The sequence below is a fragment of the Quercus robur genome, chromosome 11 (genome assembly GCF_932294415.1).
Source record: "Quercus robur chromosome 11, dhQueRobu3.1, whole genome shotgun sequence".
NCBI lineage: Eukaryota > Viridiplantae > Streptophyta > Magnoliopsida > Fagales > Fagaceae > Quercus > Quercus robur.
Window position 1 is genome coordinate 17,239,568 of NC_065544.1, and position 23,404 is coordinate 17,262,971.

General features: G+C 39.8%; 2 protein-coding genes across 4 annotated transcripts in view; both read left to right on the forward strand.

Moving 5' to 3' along the window:
• LOC126706551 (glycine cleavage system H protein 2, mitochondrial-like) overlaps nucleotides 1-23,192 on the forward strand; it is a 67,272-nt gene extending 44,080 nt beyond the window's left edge. Inside the window, exons 2-5 of one of the 3 annotated variants that reach the window (XM_050406082.1) lie at nucleotides 17,709-17,951; nucleotides 18,854-18,983; nucleotides 20,518-20,769; nucleotides 22,569-23,192. In XM_050406082.1, the coding sequence (XP_050262039.1) occupies nucleotides 17,935-17,951; nucleotides 18,854-18,983; nucleotides 20,518-20,769; nucleotides 22,569-22,625 (456 nt within the window). In that variant the 5' untranslated portion in view covers nucleotides 17,709-17,934 and the 3' untranslated portion in view covers nucleotides 22,626-23,192. Of the gene's footprint in view, nucleotides 1-17,708; nucleotides 17,952-18,853; nucleotides 18,984-20,517; nucleotides 20,770-21,686; nucleotides 22,122-22,560 lie in introns of those variants that run through there. The other 2 variants (XM_050406083.1, XM_050406084.1) reach the window with 2 other exon arrangements.
• On the forward strand, nucleotides 12,507-15,171 carry LOC126706547 (AAA-ATPase At2g18193-like). The gene is made up of 3 exons (XM_050406080.1): nucleotides 12,507-12,662; nucleotides 13,072-14,037; nucleotides 14,640-15,171. The coding sequence occupies exons 2-3, from the start codon at nucleotides 13,087-13,089 to the stop codon at nucleotides 14,991-14,993; spliced, it is 1,305 nt and encodes a 434-aa protein (XP_050262037.1). The 5' UTR covers nucleotides 12,507-12,662; nucleotides 13,072-13,086; the 3' UTR covers nucleotides 14,994-15,171.
• Nucleotides 23,193-23,404: the final 212 nt, after the last annotated feature.

A 23,404-nucleotide genomic window follows, 5' to 3' on the forward strand; every position in this document is an offset into this window, starting at 1 on the left:
TGCACTTTGAAGGCCCATTACTGACAGACGTAGTAAGGGCCCATGATCCGAAGTCCATATCGCCTAGAAAAGCCTTAAGATCCAAAAATGGAAATCCTTACTCACCATGCTCCGAGGAATTTGTATTAGAGTCCCACATGGAAAAGATTTGGAAACCAAGAAGAAAAGTCAACCCTTTGTCACTATAAAAGGCCTACCACCCTCAGAAATCGAGGTACGCTTTAATTGACCCTCTCTAACGCTCTAAGTAAAACAGAAGAATTCTAACTTGACCGTCGGAGAGCTTTTGGCCGGCACCACACCGGTGCTCTCTGAAGGACTTCTTTCGATTGCTTCTGTCGTGCAGGTTCGCTTCGAGTCGCGAGTACGGTGTGACCCATTGGTGACAATTTTCGACGTCATCAGTTGGCGCCGTCTGTGGGAAAACGATCGTCGTAGCACATTATCGCTTCCTAGACAAAAGAGTTACATGGTATTCACACGCTCGATGGCAACCACTAACGACGCTCAAGAAGAGGAAGCCCCTACGACTGCCCTTGAGAGACAGGTCAGGACGCTCGCCGCAGCCGTGGAGCGCTTCACCAAACAAAACCACGACCTAGAAGAGCAGCTGAACCAAAAGAGTGCGGCGGTCAATAACCAAGGAGCGGATCAAGAAGGAACCAGCGCTGAAAGGAGGAATCATGACGGACCACAGGAGAGTAACGCCCCGAGTAAACAAGTGCGACGGGACGCTAGCATCCCTTCAGTGACGGATACAGCTCCACAACCCATCATCGCGGAGATGCAGGCGATGAAGGAACAGATGGAAGTACTGATGAACGCTCTCAAGGGGCGAGTGTCCAATGATCTTGACGACCTTGTCAACCGGACTGACTCGCCATTTACGGCAACCGTCAATTCCTTCCCCCTGCCAAGTAAATTCTGCATGCCAAGTATGGATAGTTATGACGGAATCAAGGACCCTCTCGATCACCTAGAGACCTTCAAGACCCTGATGCACCTTCAGGGAGTGGCAGACGCAATTATGTGCAGGGCGTTCCCTACAACCCTAAAGGGCGCAGCAAGGATTTGGTTCAGCCGGCTAGCACCAAACTCCATCGGCACCTTCAAGGAGCTGAGCGCTCAATTCACTACGCACTTCGTCGGAGGACATCGGTATAAGAAATCCACGGCTTGTTTAATGAATATCAAGCAGAGAGAGGAGGAGACGTTACGGGCCTACATATCACGCTTCAATAAAGAAGCGCTCTCGATCGACGAAGCCGACGACAAGATACTAGTGGCAGCGTTCACGAACGGGCTGAAGGGGGGTAAGTTTTTATTCTCCCTATACAAAAACGACCCAAAGACCATGTCGGAGGTGCTTTACAGGGCCACCAAGTATATGAACGCTGAAGACGCACTATTAGCCAGAGAAGATAGACCCAAGAAAAGAGACAGACAAGAGGATCCCCGACAGGACCAGGGGCGGAAGAAAGGAAGGATGGGAGATCGAAGGGAGGAGAGACGTCCAAAACCCATGGGTGCAAGGTTCACAAGTTTCACCCCGTTGACCGCTCTGATAGACCAAGTCCTAATGCAGATTAAGGACGAAGGATCCCTGACGTTTCCGGGAAAGCTGAAGAGTGATCCCAACAAAAGGTCCAGAGATAAATATTGCCGCTTCCATCGTGACCATGGTCACGACACGGCCGATTGCTACGACTTGAAGTAACAAATCGAAGCCCTTATCCGACAAGGGAAGCTGAAGAAGTTCGTCAGTAAGGAGAGAACGGATCAACCCCCACAAGAACAACACCCCCGTCGAGAAAACGAGCGACCAAGACCCCCATTAGGGGACATAAGGATGATAATTGGAGGAACAGCCGCGGCCGGATCGTCGAAAAAGGCTCGCAAAACATACCTTCGGATGGTACAAAATGTCCAGTTGGCGGGTACAGTGCCAAAGATGGCAAGAAGGGAAGGCCCCATTATCGGGTTCTCGGAAGAGGATGCAAGACGCCTACACCATCCACACGACGATGCCCTCGTCGTCAGCTTGCGGGCAAGCGACTACAATATGCACCGAGTGTTGGTCGACAACGGTAGTTCGGCCGACATCTTGTACTATCCGGCGTTCCAACAAATGAGGATTGACAGGGAGCAGCTAATACCGACAAACGCCCCGCTTGTTGGTTTCGGAGGGAGTAGAATATTCCCTTTGGGCGCAGTCACGTTATCGGTGACAGTAGGAGATTACCCCCAACAAATCACCAAGGACGTAACATTCTTGGTGGTCGATTGCTCGTTAGCCTACAATGCTATTATTGGACGACCCACGCTCAACTCGTGGAAGGCGGCAACATCAAATTACCACCTAATGATCAAGTTCCCAACGGAGTATGGGGTAGGAGAGTTACGTGGAAGTCAAATTGCCGCACGAGAATGCTACGTAGCTATGATGGAGGTGGAAGACCAGATCCAGGCCTTGAACATAGAAGAACACCGAACGACGGCAGAACCTACAGAGAAGCTAGAGGAGATAACTCTCGACAGTTCCAATCTAGACCGAACCACCAAGATCGGAACGCTTGCCAAACCCGCAATCCGTCAAGAGCTCGTAGCTTTCTTGAGGAGCAATAAGGATGTGTTCGCCTGGAGCCATGACGATATGCCAGGAATCGATCCCTCGGTCATGGTACATAAGTTGAATGTGTTGCCCTAGTTTCCACCCGTCCGACAAAAGAAGAGAGTATTCGCCCCGGAACGAGACTAAGCAATAGCGGAAGAGGTCCGCAAACTCCAAGAGGCAAGCTTCATCAGGGAAGTCTACTACCCCGATTGGCTGGCGAATGTGGTAATGGTGAAGAAAGCGAGCGGCAAATGGTGGATGTGCGTGGACTTCACCGATCTTAACAAAGCATGCCCCAAAGATAGCTATCCCCTTCCAAGGGTCGACGTCCTAGTAGACTCGACGGCTCAGCACCAATTGCTAAACTTCATGGACGCTTTCTCGGGTTATAACCAGATCCGCATGCACGAGGACGATCAGGAGAAGACTTCGTTTGTAACCAGTCAAGGACTCTTCTGTTACAAAGTAATGCCATTCGGCCTGAAGAATGCAGGGGCAACATACCAAAGACTAATGAACAAGATGTTCGCACAGCAAATCGGGAGGAATGTCCAAGTCTATGTCGACGACATGCTGGTAAAGAGCCGGAAGGAGGAAGACCACTTGGAAGATCTCAAGGAAACGTTCGGCACGCTTCGATCCTACAACATGAAACTCAATCCAGGAAAGTGCGCATTCGGTGTAACGGCAGGCAAATTCCTAGGATTCATGGTATCTCAAAGGGGGATTGAAGCTAACCCGGACAAAATCCGAGCCATAATGGAGATGGCCCCCCCGAGAAACGTGAAGGAAGTACAAAGCCTTAACGGCAAGGTAGCGGCATTGAATAGATTCGTGTCGAGAGTGACGGACAAGTGTTTACCCTTCTTTCGAACATTGAAAAAGTCATTCTAGTGGACGGACGAGTGTCAGCGAGCCTTCGAGGAGTTAAAAACCTATCTATCTTCACCGCCTCTATTGAGCCCCTCACAACCAGGTGAAGAACTCTTCCTCTATTTGGCCGTCTCCCCGGTGGCTGTTAGCGCGGCCTTAGTCAGAGAAGAAGACAGGGCACAGAAGCCCGTGTACTACGCCAGCCGGGCGCTCCGCGGTGCCGAAGAAAGATACCAACCTATCGAGAAACTCGCTTTTGCATTGGTCACGGCGGCTCGCAAGCTCAAGCCCTACTTTCAAGCCTATACCGTGAACGTAATGATCGACAAGCCCTTGCGAAGGGCACTGAGTAATCCTGAAGCCGCGGGTCGACTGACGCTGTGGGTAATAGAATTGAGTGAGTTTGATATCAAGTACCGTCCACGTGTGGCCATTAAAGGACAAGCTGTAGCCGACTTCATAGCAGAGTTTACGCGTGACGAGGACAAAGGGGCAGAAGAACACCCCCAGTGGAACATCTACACCGACGGATCATCCAATCGGCGAGTTGGAGGAGCCGGCATAGTATTGCTGTCACCTGAAGGAGACAAGATTGAATGTATGGTCCGTCTCGACTTCCCCATTACCAACAATGAAGCAGAATACGAAGCGGTGGCGGCAGGACTCGACCTAGCCAAAGCCGCCGGAGCTGAAAGTGTGGTCGTGTATTGCGACTCTCAAGTCGTGACCAATTAAGTAAACGGAGATGATGAATGCAAGGGGGAAAGGTTGAAGAGATATCTTGATCAAGTAAGGGCGAGAGTCGACGGGCTAAAAGCACTGGTCGTCCAGATCCCCAGGGGAGAAAATGAGCTCGTCGATCGGCTAGCCAAAGCCGCTTCAGCAGAACATATGATGACACCGGGTAATGTACTTTCCTTTGTTCAAATCTTTCCACTAATAGACCCCGACAACATGCAGGAGATACGCTCCGAAAGAAACTGGACTGCACAGATAATTTCATACTTAAAGGACGGGATACTGCCAGAAGAGAAGGAGGCAGCGAGAAAGCTAAAAGTCCAAGTGGCAAGGTTCGTCTTGATAAAAGACATTCTTTACAAGAGAGGTTTCTCCCGTCCTTATCTGAGATGTCTCGGGGTTGAAGAGGCAGACTACGTAATGAGGGAAGTACACGAAGGAATATGCGGGAACCATTCCGGATCGCGGTCGTTAGTGCACAAACTGGTACGAGCTGGGTATTACTGGCCAACCATGCAGAAGGATGCCGAGTCTTACGTTAAAAGCTGCGACAAATGCCAAAGGTTCAGCAATTTCATCGGACAACCAGCTGAGGAGCTAACCCCTATAACGGCTCCATGGCCTTTCGCTCAGTGGGGACTAGATATCATGGGACCTTTCCCAACGGCGGTAAGGCAGTTGAAGTTCTTGGTAGTGGGTATTGACTACTTCACAAAATGGGTAGAGGCGGAAGCCTTGGCCGCCATTACAGAAAAGAACATTAGGAGTTTTGTCTGGCGGTGCATCGTATGCAGGTTCGGTATTCCTAGAGTTCTTGTCTCAGATAACGGGAGGCAGTTCGACAACGGCCACTTCCGGGATTTCTGCACACAGCTAGGAATAAAAAACCACTACTCATCACCCGCCCATCCTCAGGCTAATGGCCAGGTTGAAGTCACGAACCGATCCCTGTTAAAGATTATCAAGACTCGGCTCGAGGGGGCAAAGGGCATATGGCCCGAAGAATTGCCGAGCATATTATGGGCATACAGGACAACGGCGAGGACTCCGACAGGAGAGACGCCATTTCGACTGACATACGGGAGCGAGGCGGTCATCCCAGCAGAAGTTGGACTCACAAGTTACAGGGTTCACAACCATGACGAAAGCAGGAATGACGAATTCATGAGGCTACAGCTAGACCTGATAGATGAGGTTAGGTCGGCGGCGAAGCAAAGGGTCGCTAGATACAAGGATCGAATGTCCAGATATTACAACACCCGGGTCCGACACAGAAACTTCCAAGTAGGAGACCTCGTACTCAGGAAGGTCATGGGTGCAATTAAAGACCTTGCACAGGGAAAACTCGGCCCCAACTGGGAAGGACCTTATAGAGTTACGTCATGGAAAAGGAAAGGAACATACCACCTGGAGACAACAGATGGAGAGAAGCTACCGCATCCATGGAATGCCGAGCATTTGAGGAAATACTACCAGTAGTAGTGACACGGCAACCAGTTTTTGTTTAAGCTTTTATAAGTTTCTCTTTTAACTGTCTTTTTTTGCTACAATCTTATCGTGCCCTTTTTAAGCTCAAAGGGGGCAGGCACTTTTTTCCTTTACGCATTTCTATAATCAGATATTACTTTGATCTTCTACTTGGATGTCATTATAATTGTCTACAAAATTAACGGAAACTAAATAAAGTTCACAAGATGGACGGATACAAATGCAGTCCACAAGATGGACGGATCATCCTACGGGGATGATAACATCCTACAGGAATGATCATTCAAGTTCACAAGATGGACGGATACAAATGCAGTTCACAAGATGGACGGATCATTCTACGGGGATGATAACCCCTTACAGGGATGATCATTTAAGTCCACAAGATGGACGGATACAAAAGCAGTCCACAAGATGGACTGATCGCCCTACAAGGATGATCACCCTCAGCCCACAAAATTGACGGACACAAAATGTCCGCAAGAGGGACGGATCATCCTACGGGGGTGATATCACCCTACAATGACGATCACCGTCAGTCCCTAAAATGGACAGACAAAATAAAGTCCACAAGATGGACGGATCATCCTGCAAGGATAGTAGCCAAAGTCCACAAGATGGACGGACCATCCTATAGGGATGACATCATCCTACAGGAATGATAACTCAAGTCCACAAGGTGGACGGATACAATCGAAAGTCCACAAGACGGACGGATCGTCCTACAAGGACGAACACTGTAAGTCCTTAAATGGACGGACATAAAATAAAGTCCACAAGTCCGACGGGCCATCCTACAGGGATGATGACTTATGTCCGCAAAGTGGACGGACCACTGACTACGTTAAGATTTTTTACAAGTCCATTAAATAGGCGGTACATTTAAAAGTGATATACAATACCACAAAGTGGACGGATCCTCATAATAAACCTTTAAAAATAGACGGAGAAGGAAAATCCTCACGGATGTAAATGCTCAATCAACACAAAATAATAAGTCTGCAATGTGGACGGAGTATCACGAATAAACAAAATATTCTCATAAAAATCCTTCCTCAAGAAGGAGGACGGACTTTTAAACAAGTTCCAAACAATGATAGAAAGCATATGAACATTAAGCCAAAAGCCCAGAAGGCAAGTGTTTAATACAATTAAAGAGGACGGATTGTTCTGAAATGTAAATTAAAAAAAAAAAAAAAAAAAGAAAAAGAAAAAGAAAAAAAAGAAAGGACGGATTGTTCTCAAAATAAATTACATAGAAGTTAATCTTTCTTTGGATCAGCAACTTGGACATCCTTCGACGGGGCGGATTCTCCGTCTCCTTGAGCAGCGTCTTCGCCAAAAAGGTCTTCCGTATTTTCGGAGGCGACGGGGAGGGCAGAAGTCTGGGCTTGGTCCTCAAGTTTGACCATTGACAAATCCAGCTCTGGGTAAGCCTTCTTGACCTGACGGAGAGAATCATCGAAGCCTTGAAGGAAAGACTCTGACAGCTCGCCCAAGCAAGACTCTGAGTTGCGGTACTCCTCGACGGCTACCTCTTTCACGTGACGGATCTCTTCCTTGAGTTCTTTAATCTCTGCCTCCTTTTTCTCTATGACCGTCAACGCATCAACCGTCTTCTCCTCCAGCTCTTTCCTTGCTTTCTCAGAAAGCTCCAGCTTCTTCTCCATATTGGACCTCCATTTATGAAGTTGACCAAGCTCTTCCTCCGTCTGCTCCGCCTTGGTGCACACCCGGTCCAAGGTACTCTCACGGTTGAGACACCGGTCCAATAAACCCTTCATCATGACCAAGGACTGCAAATAAGAAAAGAACCCGTCACATAATGTAAATAACAACGAAAATGAAAAACAAACATATTTGACGGACATAACCAACCTGAGCAACGGCAAAGAGGCCCGTCTCCCCCATGGCCTCCGTCGAGTGGTTTCCAAGATCTTCATAATCTTCCGCCGTGATGATAGACGACAGCTTCTCCAACGCATACTTGGAGTCGTCGCGGAGAAGGGAAGGAGGTCTCTCTTGCTTACCTTCTAGGGCCGTCATCAATCCTTTTCCCGTCCCCTTCTTAGCTGGGGTGACGGTCTTCTTACCTTCAGCCATTAAACCAACCACAGGTTCAAGAGAGACCTTTGGTTGCTTAAATGGACGGTCGGATTTTGATGTCGGTTTCCTCTTCGGGGCTGAAGCCGACACCCTAGGTACCACCTCGCCGGATTCCCTCTTCTTGACGGCTTGAGACTTGATTAAAGCTCTCCTTTTTGCGTCTTCCATCTCTGCAAATAATGACGGATGAAATTAAAACTAAGTAAAGTCAGTTAAATGGCAAAGTAAAGTCGACGGGCTTACGTTTATGAACTCGCTCGTCGTATCTAATTGCCTCTTGGGTGGGCTCAGGACCGTCGCAGTACCAATGTATGGTCCTCGGGTTCACCAACTTAGCCCAAGTCCTTTCCTCCGGCGTAGTTTTTCTGCAAATCTTTTCAAGGAAACTAAATTCCTCAAGGCTGACTTGTGGGCGCCGTCTACCTGCAGAGAAAGGCGATCAAGATATACACATAAAAAAGGACGGATACGAAAAGCATTACAAAATTAAGACGGGTGCATACACGATTGATTTATCACTGCCCAGGTTGTGTCGACGGGCATGTACTCCGTCTCCCCTGGACGGCTCATCCATCTGTCACCCTCCAGGAAGAAGTAGCGACTCTTCTAGTCTCTATTTGAGTCTGGGGTCTCAAAGATCACCTTCAACAAGGGGCTCCGACTAGCAAAACTATACATCTCCCTTGATCCAGAAATCTCGTCTGGATGGTAACAGTGAAGAAATTCACGGACCGTCAGTTTCCTTTCCCCATCCGACATTGCACCGTAAAGAATCTCCATGGCTATGAAGACCCTCCAGGCGTTAGGGGATATCTGGGTGACGGACAACCCCAGATAGTGCAAAAGTTCCCTATGAAGTGTAGAAATCGGGAATCGAAGTCCAGCCTTTAACGCCTGCTCGTACACTCCGACACCGTCTACCCCTTCATAGTAACACTTCTCCGACACATATGGTAGACGGATGGAAACATAGTCCGGGATTTGGAAGTTGGTTCTGAAAGTACTGAAATGTTTCTCCCTGATGACGGATGTAAACCTATGCACCGTCCACTCTGGCAACATGATGAACTGCCTTAGTCCATCAGCACCTACAACGGACTCCAGTGCTTGATCCCTGTCGTCATCAGAACCCTCTATTTCAACTATCTCCACATCCTCATTTGTTGAGGATGAAGAGGAGGCAGACGGACTCCTATCTTCGCCGGGGCTCTCTTGGTCTTTATGACCGGACGGGTATACATCCTCATATTCCGTCCCATCACGAACCACCGACTGGTTACTTGACGCACTAGACATTTCCTACAATTGATGATGAAACCTAAGACCGACGGGTTTAAAAGTATTGACGGGTATGGAAAGCCTAACAACAATGCATGGACGGAAATGTAACTTAATTATAGTATATTAGAAGTACTTACCACACTTAGCAGAGGAGAGGTGACGGTTGGTGTAATCAGTAGGTACTCGTCCTCGACGGATTGCTCTGACAAGGTTGACGGCTTCGCTCTGACAAACGATTTCTGATTGAAAATTGAAAAATGAGAGAGTGAGGCGCCTTATATATATAGGAGATGCACGGAAGACGAAGCGACGCTTCGATCCTATACAACGGCCATTCAGAGAGTGACACGTGGCATGCTTAATAAATGCTGACAACCTGTCAGTACGCACCAACAGATTTGTACCCATCATGTAACCGTCAACTTGATGAATCTTCCTCTGACGGGTTGATCCATCTGGAACCGTCATCCTATCTTGCATGAATCCGTCACAAAATGCCCGTCATACCCATACGTAAGGATCGTCACCCCATTGATCCTTTGACCTAAAAGGTGACGGACCATTGGGGTGAAGGGGGCAACTGAAGATGGTAAAATATAAAGCCTGATGGGCCTACCTTAATGGGCCTGACGGATCGGAACTGGTGGGCCTGTATAAAGATGATCCCCTGCACTTTGAAGGCCCATTACTGACAGACGTAGTAAGGGCCCATGATCCGAAGTCCATATCGCCTAGAAAAGCCTTAAGATCCAAAAATGGAAATCCTTACTTACCACGCTCCGAGGAATTTGTATTAGAGTCCCACATGGAAAAGATTTGGAAACCAAGAAGAAAAGTCAACCCTTTGTCACTATAAAAGGCCTACCACCCTCAGAAATCGAGGCACGCTTTAATTGACCCTCTCTAACGCTCTAAGTAAAACAGAAGAATTCTAACTTGACCATCGGAGAGCTTTTGGCCGGCACCACACCGGTGCTCTCTGAAGGACTTATTTCGATTGCTTCTGTCGTGCAGGTTCGCTTCGAGTCGCGAGTACGGTGTGACCCATTGGTGACAATTTTCGACGTCATCAGACAGGTGTAATATTTTCTTTCAAACTCAAGTATTTATTTTCTCAGCACATGTAGCAACAGTAAACAATAGATGTTGCTTCAGAAATATTTAAATATAAAAGAATATTGTAGCATCATGAGTAATGTTGGCTTACATATACAAACAATTTGACATCTTTTGGAAACGTCTAGAAACACATAATTTTTCACAGCTTCTTACTACAATTGTGATGTAACAGAGTGTGATTGATGAAGAAAAAATAAAGGGTCCATATGAAAGTGATGGTTAACTATTCATAGTCTACCACGTCAGAATTGTAACAAAAAATTTGTAAAATAATTTGTGATCCTAAAACCATTCCATCTTTTTCGCATTTGGCAAGCTTTCATTAATTATCATTTTAGTCCATTATCGACCTCATTTTTTAACTACTATTAACATTTTGCCATATCTATCAAATTATTTTGGTCTCAATATTTTATATAAAAAAATGTCAGTGCTACAACAAAATACACAACATCTCCCACCACTCACAACATAGCTAGGTACTCTCCCTCGCTCTTCTGGTCTCAATGTCAGATCTCTTCATAAAGTGTGTTGTTGAAGTGATAATGTAAAATATATAAAGTGGTTTTTTGTGATGGAAAATGCATGTATTTTTTTAAGAAGCCAATGAGAAACATTTGAATCTCACTCAAGCAGTGGCGACGCCACGTTGGAGTCAGGGTGTTCCCAGGAACACCCTGACTTGGAAAAAAAAAAATTTATATATAATAATTAAAATTTTTTTATTTGTTTACCTTAAAAAAAATGAGGAACACCCTCGAGCAAAATGAGGAACACTCTCAAATTAAAAAAAAAAAAATTATTTGTTCTACTTTCAAGCAAAAAAAAAAAGCCCCAAAAAAATTTTGAACTAAAATTTAAAAAAAAAAAAAAAAAAAACAGAGCAAGCACACAAAAAAGCCCAACATCAATCTTTGTTTGTTCAACAGATCTGGTTCGGTCCACCAAATTTTCATTTCTTGTTTTATCCGCTTAGCTCACGTGAGAGTAATAAATTAAGAAAGTAATTTCTATAACCCTTCTGATGTTGTCTTTTACAATTTTGATTGCACCACCTTCATGACACATGTTAAGCTTTTAACCTCTACCTTTTTGCATCTATTTTTTTCAATAGATTTTTTTCAATATATCTAGGCATACACGTTTAAAAAGGAGCATATTATTATAATATAAAGATTGGTTTTAAAAAATATATAATAATTGTTATTATTGGTTATATCATTTTTAATGGATAACAAAGATATATCATTTTTAAAGACTTTTAAATGCCCTACAAATTATATAATAGTTCAAAAAAAAATTAACTTTATACCAAACTATTGTTATAAATAAACCCGAAATGGTATTTGGTTAATAAACAAACACATTATTCTCTTAACCAAACCAAAACAATCACAGTACGAAATTGACTCATTTTTTTATTTTAATCTCAGTCGAGAGCTCTCTACCCTCTCTCAACTCTTATTCATTCTCCTAATTGAAAGAGTGATATAAGGTATGATAGAGATTTCACTACATAAGTCTTATAAATTGATATGTCATCAATTACAAAAATTAATATAAATACTAATTTATTATTTGTTGAAATGACACTAATTACCACATTACTTTGTAAACTTTTTGTTAAAAAATTTCTAATAATTTTAGCATTTTTCTAATTGCATATTAGCACATTGATAGTTTGTTTTTTTTTTTTTTTTGAAAGAACACATTGATAGTTTGTTAGTGCCAAATGGATAGTAATTTGCATTTTCATTAAAGAAAAATATATTCATATTCTGGCCCCCCCTCATCAAAATCTCAATTTCATCCCTGACTACAAATCACTAAATTAGAAACCTCAAGCCACTAAATTAGATATCACTAAAGCAAATCTAAAGACAAAAACGTCAACAGAGCAACGCAGCCAACACTGCAACACAAGCCAACAAACGGATCGGGCATCGCCATCGCCGCATCGGAGATCGGTCAGCCAACACAACTTGAGCTCCAGTCCAGAGCAGATCGCATCGGGATTCGGGCATCGAAGATTCATCTTCATCTCCTTGATGATGGATTTGGATCTTTCAAGTAAAAAAAAAAAATTAGGAACACTCTGAGAAAAATTCCTGGAGTCGCCACTGCACTCAAGTGTCAACTACATAAAGTTTCTCAAGTATGAAGTACCTTTCTCTTCTCAGTTCTCATCCTCTAGGATAGAGTGAATTAAGAACACTCTCCAGGTTAGAGAGAGAAAAAAAAAGTTTTTTTTTTTTTGGTGTCAAGACACATACAACAAGCTAGAAAAGTTGGGATTTTCTTTAGGATGGATATTTTAGTGCAACTACCATGACTACCACAAAGATTTGAAGTATTCAGACCAACAAAGGGTTGAAGACTTGAAATATTAAAAAAGGAGATCCTCTTATATATATGTTCTTACTTTCACTTGGTTTCTAGAGAGGTATTATTATATTTTTCAAATTTATTGCTAAATCAAGTTTTGGGCATAAACTTAGGCATTGAGTTCTCCATTTTATTATGGCGGATTGTTGAATTTGCTTTCTGGATTTTCTCCTCTACACTAGAGGGTTTTAATTTTCACTTAATTTTGCGAGTTCTTGTGTAATCGATTTTCTTGGTGCTTGTGTGAATTTTGTTAATTTGCTTTAAATTTTCTTTACACATAGATGGAGATTTATCCCAACAAATTTATGGCAGGTGTTTTCTTTGTGAAGTGACTCAAAACTTTTATAATTTTAATCAGACTGCATAAACAAAACCCAGAAATACTTGCTATCCAAGCTCCTATGTTGCAGCCTTCAAGCCATAAAAAAGTTGAGTCATTGACGACGTTGTTTTCATTTTTACAGGGTTACCCTCAAACCATGGTTTCTCTAAAAGCGATGCTTAGATCATTGATAACATTTTTCTCAGCTGCTTTTTTGATTCTAGGAAATGAATTCACACCTCCTGCACTCCGCTCTCTCTTCTGCATCGTTGTACATTATTTCTTTACGCCTCAATTCACTCTCATCATTGAAGAGAATGCTGGTCCGATGAACAATCAAATCTATGAAGCTGCCACAGCCTACCTACGTACCAAGATTAGTTATTCATCAAAATCAAAACGTATCAAAGTAAGCAAAACCAATAGGCAAGAGAAACTAACCATTGATATTGTAGTGGGTGAAGAGGTTATTGATCACTTTGAAAACATTGAGCTCAAGTGGATGTTAAATGAAGAAAAAGTAGAGAAGAAAAAGGCTAAAGTGGAAGTTAAACCTCGTGTTTATTTGACGCTTGCCTTTGATAAGAGATACGAAAAGGATGTGCTAGAGACTTATTTACCTTATGTAATAACTCGTTTTGAGGAAATACAAAAAGAAGAAAAAGAAAAGATGCGTAAGATAAAGCTTTATAGCCGTGATTATAACCGTTTTGGACCTGGTGTTGAATGGGCTTCTATTAATCTAGAACATCCAGCTACATTTGAGAAGTTGGCAATGGACCCAGAGCGGAAGAGGAGCCTCATAGATGATCTTGACAGGTTTGTTAAAAGAAAGGAGTTGTATAAGAAAGTTGGCAAGATATGGAAGCGAGGGTATTTGCTTTATGGCCCTCCGGGTACCGGTAAATCAAGCTTGATTGCTGCCATAGCTAATTACCTTAAGTTTAATATCTATGATTTGAATCTTTCCGGCGGAAGGTACACAGATGCAGACTTGAAAAAGGCATTGCTTTCAACGTCTAATCGTTCAATACTGGTAATTGAGGATGTAGATTGCGGGGCAGAGTCGGAAGATCGAGAGAAAGAAAATAACTCAGATATTACTAAGGTTACCATTCTTTATCCTATTGAAATGGACCATAAATTTTTACAATAAATTTCAATTATAACTCTCTTTTAGGAAACCTTTTTTTGTTTTTTTGTTTGTTTTATAATTACTACAAATATGAGTAACACTTTCCTTATGTCAATATCTCTATCTAGTTATATAATTGATTGCCGGTCATTTTACTTTGTTGATTTAGGTGTCACAGAATCAGTTTATGATATATTATTCATTTTTCAATGACTCAAGTATGTGAGTTGGTTTTTGTTAGATTTGGCTATAATTTGTATGAGATATTTATCTCAATGAGTCTAATTAATTTCTAGCCTGTCGGAAAATTTTACTACCATTGGATTGTACTGTGTTAGTTTTGAATCCGAGAATTAGTATTTTTTCAAATAAAAAGGAAATAGGAATAAGGTTACCTACTAATCATTTCTTTAAATCCCATGAAAAAGTTGTGTACGTACAACTTTTACTAAATACATATGCTATGAACTATGTGAACAACTAATACCACTGTCACACTAGCTAGCTAATGCAAATGACATAATCTTATGATTTCATCTAACAATATTTACTTTCATGTTATTATTATTTTTTAGTTCACACTATCGGGTTTATTGAACATCATCGATGGATTATTGTCAAGCTGTGGAGATGAGCGAATTATTGTATTCACGACCAATCATAAGGAGAAGCTTGATCCAGCTTTGTTGCGCCCAGGCCGCATGGACGTGCACGTGCACATGTCGTATTGCACCATGGATGGGTTCAAGGTGTTGGCTTCTAATTATCTTAATATCGAAGGTGACCACCAACTCTATAGAGAGATTGAAGGATTGTTGAAGAATGTAGAGGTTACCCCAGCTGAAATTGCAGAGGAACTTTTGAAGAAAGATGATCCTGATGTTTCTCTTAGTCTTAGAGGAATTGTCAAGTTTCTCAAGGAAAAATGATTTGAGAATGCTATAAGCATGTGATGGGTTTGTGGATATCATGTATAGGTGGGTATGGCTATGTATGAATTACTATGCTTCTCTTTATACATATGTTGTTAATCGCTCTCTGTTAGCTACTATTGTAAGTTTGTAACCCGTGACTCTATGTAGTCTCTTTTCATTTGCTAATAAATTGACCTTTGGGTTTGGTTCCTTAAAATAAATAAAAAAATAAAAATAAAAATCTCTTTGAGATGAATATATACATGTATGTCCAAAATTGGATGAATATGCTTAAGAGCGTATGATGAACAAGCATGATATATTGGATGGGTATGTTTGGATTTCGAGATTTATTATGTCTGATACATTTGAACTTAATTTTAATTCACTACCATTAATTATTTACTTAGCATGAGTTTATTTTCTTTGTGATTTTTCACCACGTACGTATGGGTTTACTTTACATGCTAACTTCTCAGGTTATAGTGTTTTCCATTACAAAAGAACAAAGCTTGATCTGAAAGCATTTCCAAAATAATTTTCAACTTGTTTCAAGTTATCCAAGCTTTCAAAACTTGCTTTATGAAAATACTCTCACAGAGTCACTGGCTGCTCCACATGCAAGTCAGGGTGGTCACGCACCTAACTTGCAAAAAAATGTATATATATACTTTGCTAAAAAATATTATATACTAAACTAACCTATTATGACCACCCTAATAAAAATGTTGAACACCCAAATTTAAGAATTACAAAAATTTGAATTCAATAAAAATAAGAGTAATGTTACATTTACAATATTTTTATAATAATTTCACAATAAATTCAATGTCATAAACTGTTACTAATTCTAATTTGGCCCAAATACTGATATTATTTTTTTATCCACCAATAACAGTTTTTTGCATAAGATTTATTGTAAAAATATTGTGGACGTAATATTACTCCAAAATTAATTCTGCCCCCAAAAATAATCCTTAATCCCTTTTATAAATTTAAAAAAAAAATCTTAAATAACAACAATAAATATTAGCCCAAATAACAACAAACATAAACCAAACAAAAATAAGACAAGACTAAACAACAACGAGAGTCAATAAAAAGCCTATTATAAAACAAAAAGATAAAAATCGATAATCATTCAATTTGTAGATCATTCAACCTATTCAATAAAATAATCTCCAATTTTATTTTCCCTTAAAAAGTGGTATTAAGAAAAATATTGTGGTTATGAGTTCTCTTTGCTAGTGACGTTAGTTATACTCTTTTGGGCTTTGTAATCACAAAAATTTTGCTCTACTTAGTAACTTAACTCGTAATTATAGCAAATATTCAAATTATCGCTTTATTAGATTTTGTATAATTTAAATATGTTAGTGACCACCTTAAAAAAAATTTATAGAGCCGCGCCACCGTAAAGAGTGAGTTGCTTTAAAAAAAAAAAACACACGAAACCCATTATTTCCTTCTAAAACCCCATGGGACTTCAATTTCAAAACGTCATGAAACTTTTCCATTGAAAAACATTGGCTAAATTACAAAATGCACATTCTAACTTTGATCAAAATTAGTTTATTTTCTTATTTATTTTTACTTTCGTTCAATTAACACTTCAAATTTCAAATTTATTCAATTCAGGTCCTCCGTTTACATCTATTAGAAGAATATCATTAGAGCTCGATGGGTTGTTCAGGATCTCTGTGTTCCACCGAGGCTCTGCTTCTGGTATTTATCGGACTTTGCTTTGATGGGTTGTTCTTTATTTGCCTTTTATATATCAATCAGAAAGACTTAGATGTGGATTTGGATCTCTCATTTATATTTTTGTTGTATTAGTTGCTTGAAATGGTTGATCTATGATTCTTTGATCAGAATATTGGTTTTTGGAAATGGTTTTTTTTTTCGTTCGTCATTGGTATCATATTTATTTACCAAATTTTGATTTTTATTAGTGCTGAGGTCAGTGGGTTCTTGAATCTGGATATTCATATATCAATATATTGTCTCTGTGTGTGAGGTCAGTTCATGTTGTACTGGAATTGTGATTAATGTTAGGCTAATTAGTACCATAGATCACCTAAACTCTTAAGAACCAGTGGGTTCTTATCATTGTGGTATTCTTATTTTTGTGAATTCTACTCTGGTTGAACAGTGTGCTTACAATATGGTTCATCTCAATTCATCATTTGCACACACTAGTGTTTGGATAAAGCTATGTAAAGACAATAGGCTGTTATTTTTTAAGTGGTCATACTCTGATTTCAAGGACCTCTCCATCTCAATTCAACTATTTAATTATATGAAAAAGCAGCTTATTTTATTTATGATGCTCCAACAGTATGTGGGGTGTCGAGTATTGTAAAAAAAAAAATGTAAAAGGGTTTTGAATGCTTCTGCAAGCTTAACAAGCAACATTCTTCATTTGTCAATGCATTACTAAGCTCTCTCTCTCTCTCTCTCTCAATTTTTTTATTGGAGTTGTTTTCTAATAAAGTTATCCAATCAAATTTCTAATCGATATATCCATATAGAATAGAGATAGTTCTCCCATATAAATGATAATCTAGTTCATTGATTTTGTAGCATTCTGCAATATCTTTTCATTTCTAGTTACAGAATCACTTTATTTAATATTGATTTTGGGAATTGTTGATATCATGTATTTGTTGGATTCCTTGAAAATTGACCGACCTATTGTGCTTACACTTTTCTTCTGCATTTTATGTGCAGTTGTGAAGGATCTTAAGTATCATGACTCTCATGAGTGGAATAACGTTGAGGGGAATATTGATTCTGTTGGCATAACCAACCATGCTCAGGATTATTTCGGTGATGTTGTCTGTTGAATTACTAGAAATGGGGGCTCCTGTATCACAGGGCAGCAGCTTTGGTGTGGTTGAAAGTGATATTTATTGTCCCATTTTTTGGAAAGTGGTTGAAGTGAACTAAGAGCTTGATGACTCCCTGGATCTGGTGAGTCTCCTTTTCTAATTTGAGTTTCAGATCCTTATGTTTATGTAGGGTTTTTTTTTTGTTGGGGGGGGGGGGGGGGGGGGTGTATCCACAAGTAAATTTATAGATTGGAACTGGAGAGAAAAGATAACCATATTTTCTTTTTCATTGTTGACTAGAACTGAATGTCTCTATATTGCTAATCATCTAGAAGCTAAAGTTTCAGTACATTGCCAACCAACCTGAACTTGCGTTTGCATTTGTTAAGGATGTGCTACCTGATGTTATGTTCATTTATTTTACATTAGAATCCATGCACAAGTGCTCTTGAGCCTGTTTTTTTCTTTCCCAATCAAAGTTTGTAGGGTCAGTCAACAAGCTTTACTTACCACATTAAGCTGACTCTCTCATCTTTTATTCTTTTGAAGGTTCTTCTTTTCTTCACATGTGTTGAAACATTGAAACACGATCGCTTTCTAATAGCCTGTTATATCCTTCCCTACCCCTCCTTGTCTCTCTTTCCAATGCAAGTAGCTCAATCCAACACCTATCTTCTTTTTATGAAAACCCTCCGCCTATCTGTAGCCTTCCCATTAAGGGGAGAGGTGCCACTGGGGTGCAAATGCTTGTGGCAGGTCAAACCAGCACTAGTTTTCTCCATGCTTGTGCTAGGTACCACTGCCCCTAAAACAGAACTAATGTTACAATTAAGTTTTCTGCCTTTCATTTCTAGTTTTCTCAATTGTTCTCGTGATAAATTACTTGCAGTTAAAGGCATAATATTATGGGTTTTATTATGCAATTGGGTTCAGCTTGATGGTTTTGTATTAGGGTTTCTGGGGTTAATTTATTTCATTGACTGTTTAGTTTAATTGGCTTTATTTTTTATGACTCTTTTTGATTTTGGGATTTTTGAATTTTAGGGTTTTATTGGAGGAATTGCGATTGCCTTCATTAGGAGTGGATCTTAGCAAGCCTCTGTACGTTTGTGTGTCTGTGTACAAGGGCATTTCCTCTTATATCATCTATTCCATCAAGATCAAATTGAGTAATGTACTACCATCCTGCAATGCACCAACATCAACATTAACCCAATGCCATATCAATTAGAAAAGCTGAGATTTGGATTTGCATCTCTCATATATGCATTAGTTTGTTAAAATGGTTGATCTATGATTCTTTGATCAGAATGTTTCGTTTTTGGAAATTGGGTTGGTTTGTTTTTGTCATTGGTATCATATATACCATGTTTTTTTTTTAATTACTGCTGAGGTCAATGGGTTCTTGAATTTGGGCATTCATAAATCAACATACTCTGTGTATGTGAAAGCTATACTATACTGTTGTCAGTTTCTTGTTGTGCTGGAATTGTGATTAATCTTAGGTCAATTATTCCTATAATTTTTTTTTTTCTTTTTAATGAAAGCCATTGTCTGTCACATATAATTTGTTGAAAATTCAAACCCAAGTGTGATTGTTTGGAGGTAGTTGCTGTCAGTATGGACAATGATCTGTTGCTATAGTGGTGGAAAGTGTGGTGTGTATTTTTTTAATTAAATCATATGAAATATAGGCTGTGTGATATCTCAAATGTAATATGATTGTTGAACACACTAGTACCATGATTATTATTTGACTTATTGAACTCACTTCTTTGAGATTTAAATTTGTCATCGGACTACTTATCAAAAAAAAAAAAAAAAAAGGTCATGGGACTAAGATACTAGTGGCTCATTTTTTAAGAGAATTTCTAAGAACAAAGAAGGAATTGTATAGATGTAAAAGGGTTTTAAATGCTTTTGAAGCTTAACACGCCAAATTCTTAATTTGTCAGTGCATTGCTCATCTCTCTCTCTCTTAATGCTTTTATTGGAGTTCTGTTTTCTCATAGGAAGTTATCTGATTAAATTTCTAATTGATATATCCATATGGAATAAAGATGGTTCTCCAATACAAATGATAATCTAGTTCATTGATTATGTAGTATGCAGCAATATCTTTTCATTTCTAGATATAGAATCACTTAAGGGGAAGAAGCTTTACTATAGTGGAGTGGTGTTGTGTGTGTCGGTGTTGTGGAGAGGCAGTGGATCACTTGTTGGTTCACTGCAAGGTTGCGTACCAATTGTGGAGTTTTGCTTTGAGATCTTTTTGTGTCTCTTGTTTTACCTGAGAGAGTGGTTGACCTTTTGTTTGGGTGGTGCAATTGGTTGGGGAAGCACTCCTCGGGTATTAGGAACTTGGTGCCATTATGCTTGATGTGGACAATTTGGAGGAACGAAACAGGCGTACATTTGAGGATTTGGAGAGTATGGGGGACAAGCTCATTGCCTCATTTATAGACTCTTTGTTTGATTGGTCTCATGCTTAGGGATTCACATCTAGTGATTCCATTCCCATGTTTTTTGAGTCTCTTTCTTGTTGTACATAGCTTCTGTTTTTTTGGCATAATTATTTTGGCTACTTTATGCTTTCTTTTTTTAAATTAAGCATTCTTGTCTTTCAAAATATTAATTGTTGAGATGGGATCTTTTTTGGTTTATTTGAAAATTGATCTGCTTTCTCCATGTTACATGTGGTTTTGAAGGATCTTAAGTACCTTGACTCTCATGAGTGGGTGAAAGTTGAGGGGAATTCTGCTACTGTTGGTATAACCGACCATGCTCAGGATCATTTAGGTGATGTTGTCTACATTGAATTACCGGAAGTGGGAGCTCCAGTATCACAGGGCGACAGCTTTGGTGTGGTTGAAAGTGTCAAGGCTACTAATGATATTAATTCTCCCATTTCAGGGAAAGTGGTTGAAGTAAACGAAGAGCTCAATGACTCCCCTGGTCTGGTGAGTCTCCTTTTTTAATTTGAGTTTCAGTGCTGTATGTTTTTTCTTTTTCTTTTTTTGTTTTGTTTTGCTTTTTGTTTTTTTTTTGGTGTATTGGGTCTGGATCAACAAGTAAAGTCATAGATTGGAACAGGAGAGAAATGATAACGGTATTTTCTTTTTCATGGTTGACTGAAACTGAATGTCTCAAAATTGAATTTTGTGCTAATGCACTTAAGAGTTGAGATTTTGGGGGAGGAGTGGTTATGAACTGATTTGAACTGTGCCTAATCTTCATCTTTTGACATCAATGCATAAACGAAACATGTCAGAGGCTCAAATTTTGTCTCTGTTTATTTAAATGCTCTGAATTCAGAGAGTTCTGACTATGAACAAATTTTGCCTCCTGAATTGTGTGCTAGCTATTATAGCTGGCCATATTTTACTATTTCTCTTTGTTGTCTTCATCTTGCCCTGCATATCTTGTCCCCATGTTGCTTTTTGTCCGGTGTGCATGGTTCTTCTCTCCTTTTGGGTAGGGCTTCTAAGTCAAGTTTCCTTCTTCTTCCTGAAATTTTTTTTTAGTTACCTTAAATGGCCTATAGTTAAATATAGTTCCTTCTAGTATGCAAGTTGTTAGGCAATGTCCCTAGTAGCCAATATTTGGAACACAATCAAGAGCAGAATAGACCATAAGGGAAACTCTCATGCTACTAAACTTATTGAGCTTAAGGTTGATGCTGGTAATCATCTGAATAAATTTATGTCTCTGAAAATGTTGGTTAACCACCTTCATTGTGTTAAAAAATTGATTCACAATTCCAGTTTCCTTTAATTGGTGAAGTTTGACATATTTGCTGCCATCAAGAATATGTTTCTTCCTTCATTTCTTTTATGCTTATTTCTGATGTATCTGTCTTGATGTGGATTAACTCAAGCCCATATGACAAAGGATAGATAATTAAGGTTGAGGTGAGCGATAGTGGTGAATTGAAGAGCTTGATGGATGCAGATAAGTACACCAAGTTCTGTGAAGAAGATAATATTCACTGAGTGACTATGGCCATGAAGAACTTTGGGCAATTTTCATGTTGGGGTAGTTCATGGATAATCACGATAAATTACACAATCCTTGAAGTGTGTGGTGCACATATCTTTCTTTCTATTTTTATCCAAACGTGTGCTTTCGCGGTTCTTCTTTTGTTACCTAAGAGCTATAAATTTAGTGGATTTCTTAAGCAAATAATCATTCTGGGTTTTTAGTTTCATCTATTGGTGCTGTTTAGGCAGGTTTGTGGTTTGAGAACCATTTTCATAATATTCGTTTGAGTTGAATACTTATTCAACATATGGGATCTCATTTTCTTGATGCATGGAGAATATTTTGAATGAACCATGACATGAATCCATTTCAAATGAAGAGAATTATATGTGCTTTTACTAAACCTTTTAATTGCATCTGTGAAGAGCATGAGTTCTTCATGTGTGCCATGTACATCATATATGTCATCTATAATTGATGTCATGCAAATTGTTTTAGTTAGTATCCTCCTAGCAAGAGAGTATTGGGATTCAAAGTACACTCCCAAAATCTAGAAGTATAACTCCACCACCTTGTCTATTGCAAAAGATAAGTTTGTGGCAACATCTATACCTTTACACCACTTAAGTTATAATTTCAACAAAAATTGTCTGGTCAAATCATGTCTTATGAAAGTGATGATCATGAAATATATACAATAAAATACTTTCATATTTGCATATTTAACTGCACTTTTATATTAATTTGTGACTGATGGTAAGTTGTCTTAGATTTATAGGTAATAAAGGCTTTACATACAAAGTGGCACCAGGCCAATTGTCAAGCTAACTTATGACCCAGATGTGACGCACGAAGGAAAGATTCAGCCTAAAGTAAAGATCCAGCCCAAGCGGGAATTCAAGAGAAGACAAAAACAAAGAAAGAAAAAAAGAAAAAGAAAAAAAAGCCCAAGATTCAATCCAACGTGGATGAAGTGTGCAAGGAAACAAAACTCAAATCAAACAATTCTTACACAGTTGACGTGGTGGGCTTTAGGGTCCAAATCAGTAATTGTATTGTTGTTGTGGGCCTCTTGACTTGTTCACCAAAACATCTACTTAGGGAGTACTTACTTTTGGGCCACGTTGGTTTTAATAATGAGCTTTTAGGTCTTAGTATAAATAGAGGGAAATAAGAAATATTGGGGGCGGGTAGAGGAGAGCTGAAACGCAGGCTAGAAGAAAGCTGAAACAGAGGACGGAGAAGGCTGAAACGCAGGAGCCGCATGTGGCTTTTTTCTTCACCCTTTCTCTATGCTAGCACTGTAGCTTTTCTCTTTCATTCTAGTTAGTAGTTTAATTGTCTAGTTTAATGTTCAATATTTATTTTGTGTGTCTTATTTCAGCTACCATGAATAGCTAAATTTTCAATTAAGGTTGAGGATGAAACATTCTTAAAGATTATCAATTTTATTTATGTGATTTGATTTTTCTCAAAATAGTTGTTCTTTAATGATTTAAATTGTTCTTGCTTCATTACAATCAACTAAGATATGATTCTTAATATGAGTTCAATCATGTTTTTCTCATGATTTTGGATTTATCTTAATAAATTGAATGCTTGGTTTATTATTGC

Bases quoted from the DNA above. Each gene is read 5' to 3' on its own strand.
- LOC126706547 (XM_050406080.1), top strand. From the start codon at position 13,087: ATGGTTTCTCTAAAAGCGATGCTTAGATCATTGATAACATTTTTCTCA. The intron at 14,038-14,639 runs GTTACCATTCTT...ATTATTTTTTAG, and splicing joins ATAACTCAGATATTACTAAG to TTCACACTATCGGGTTTATT.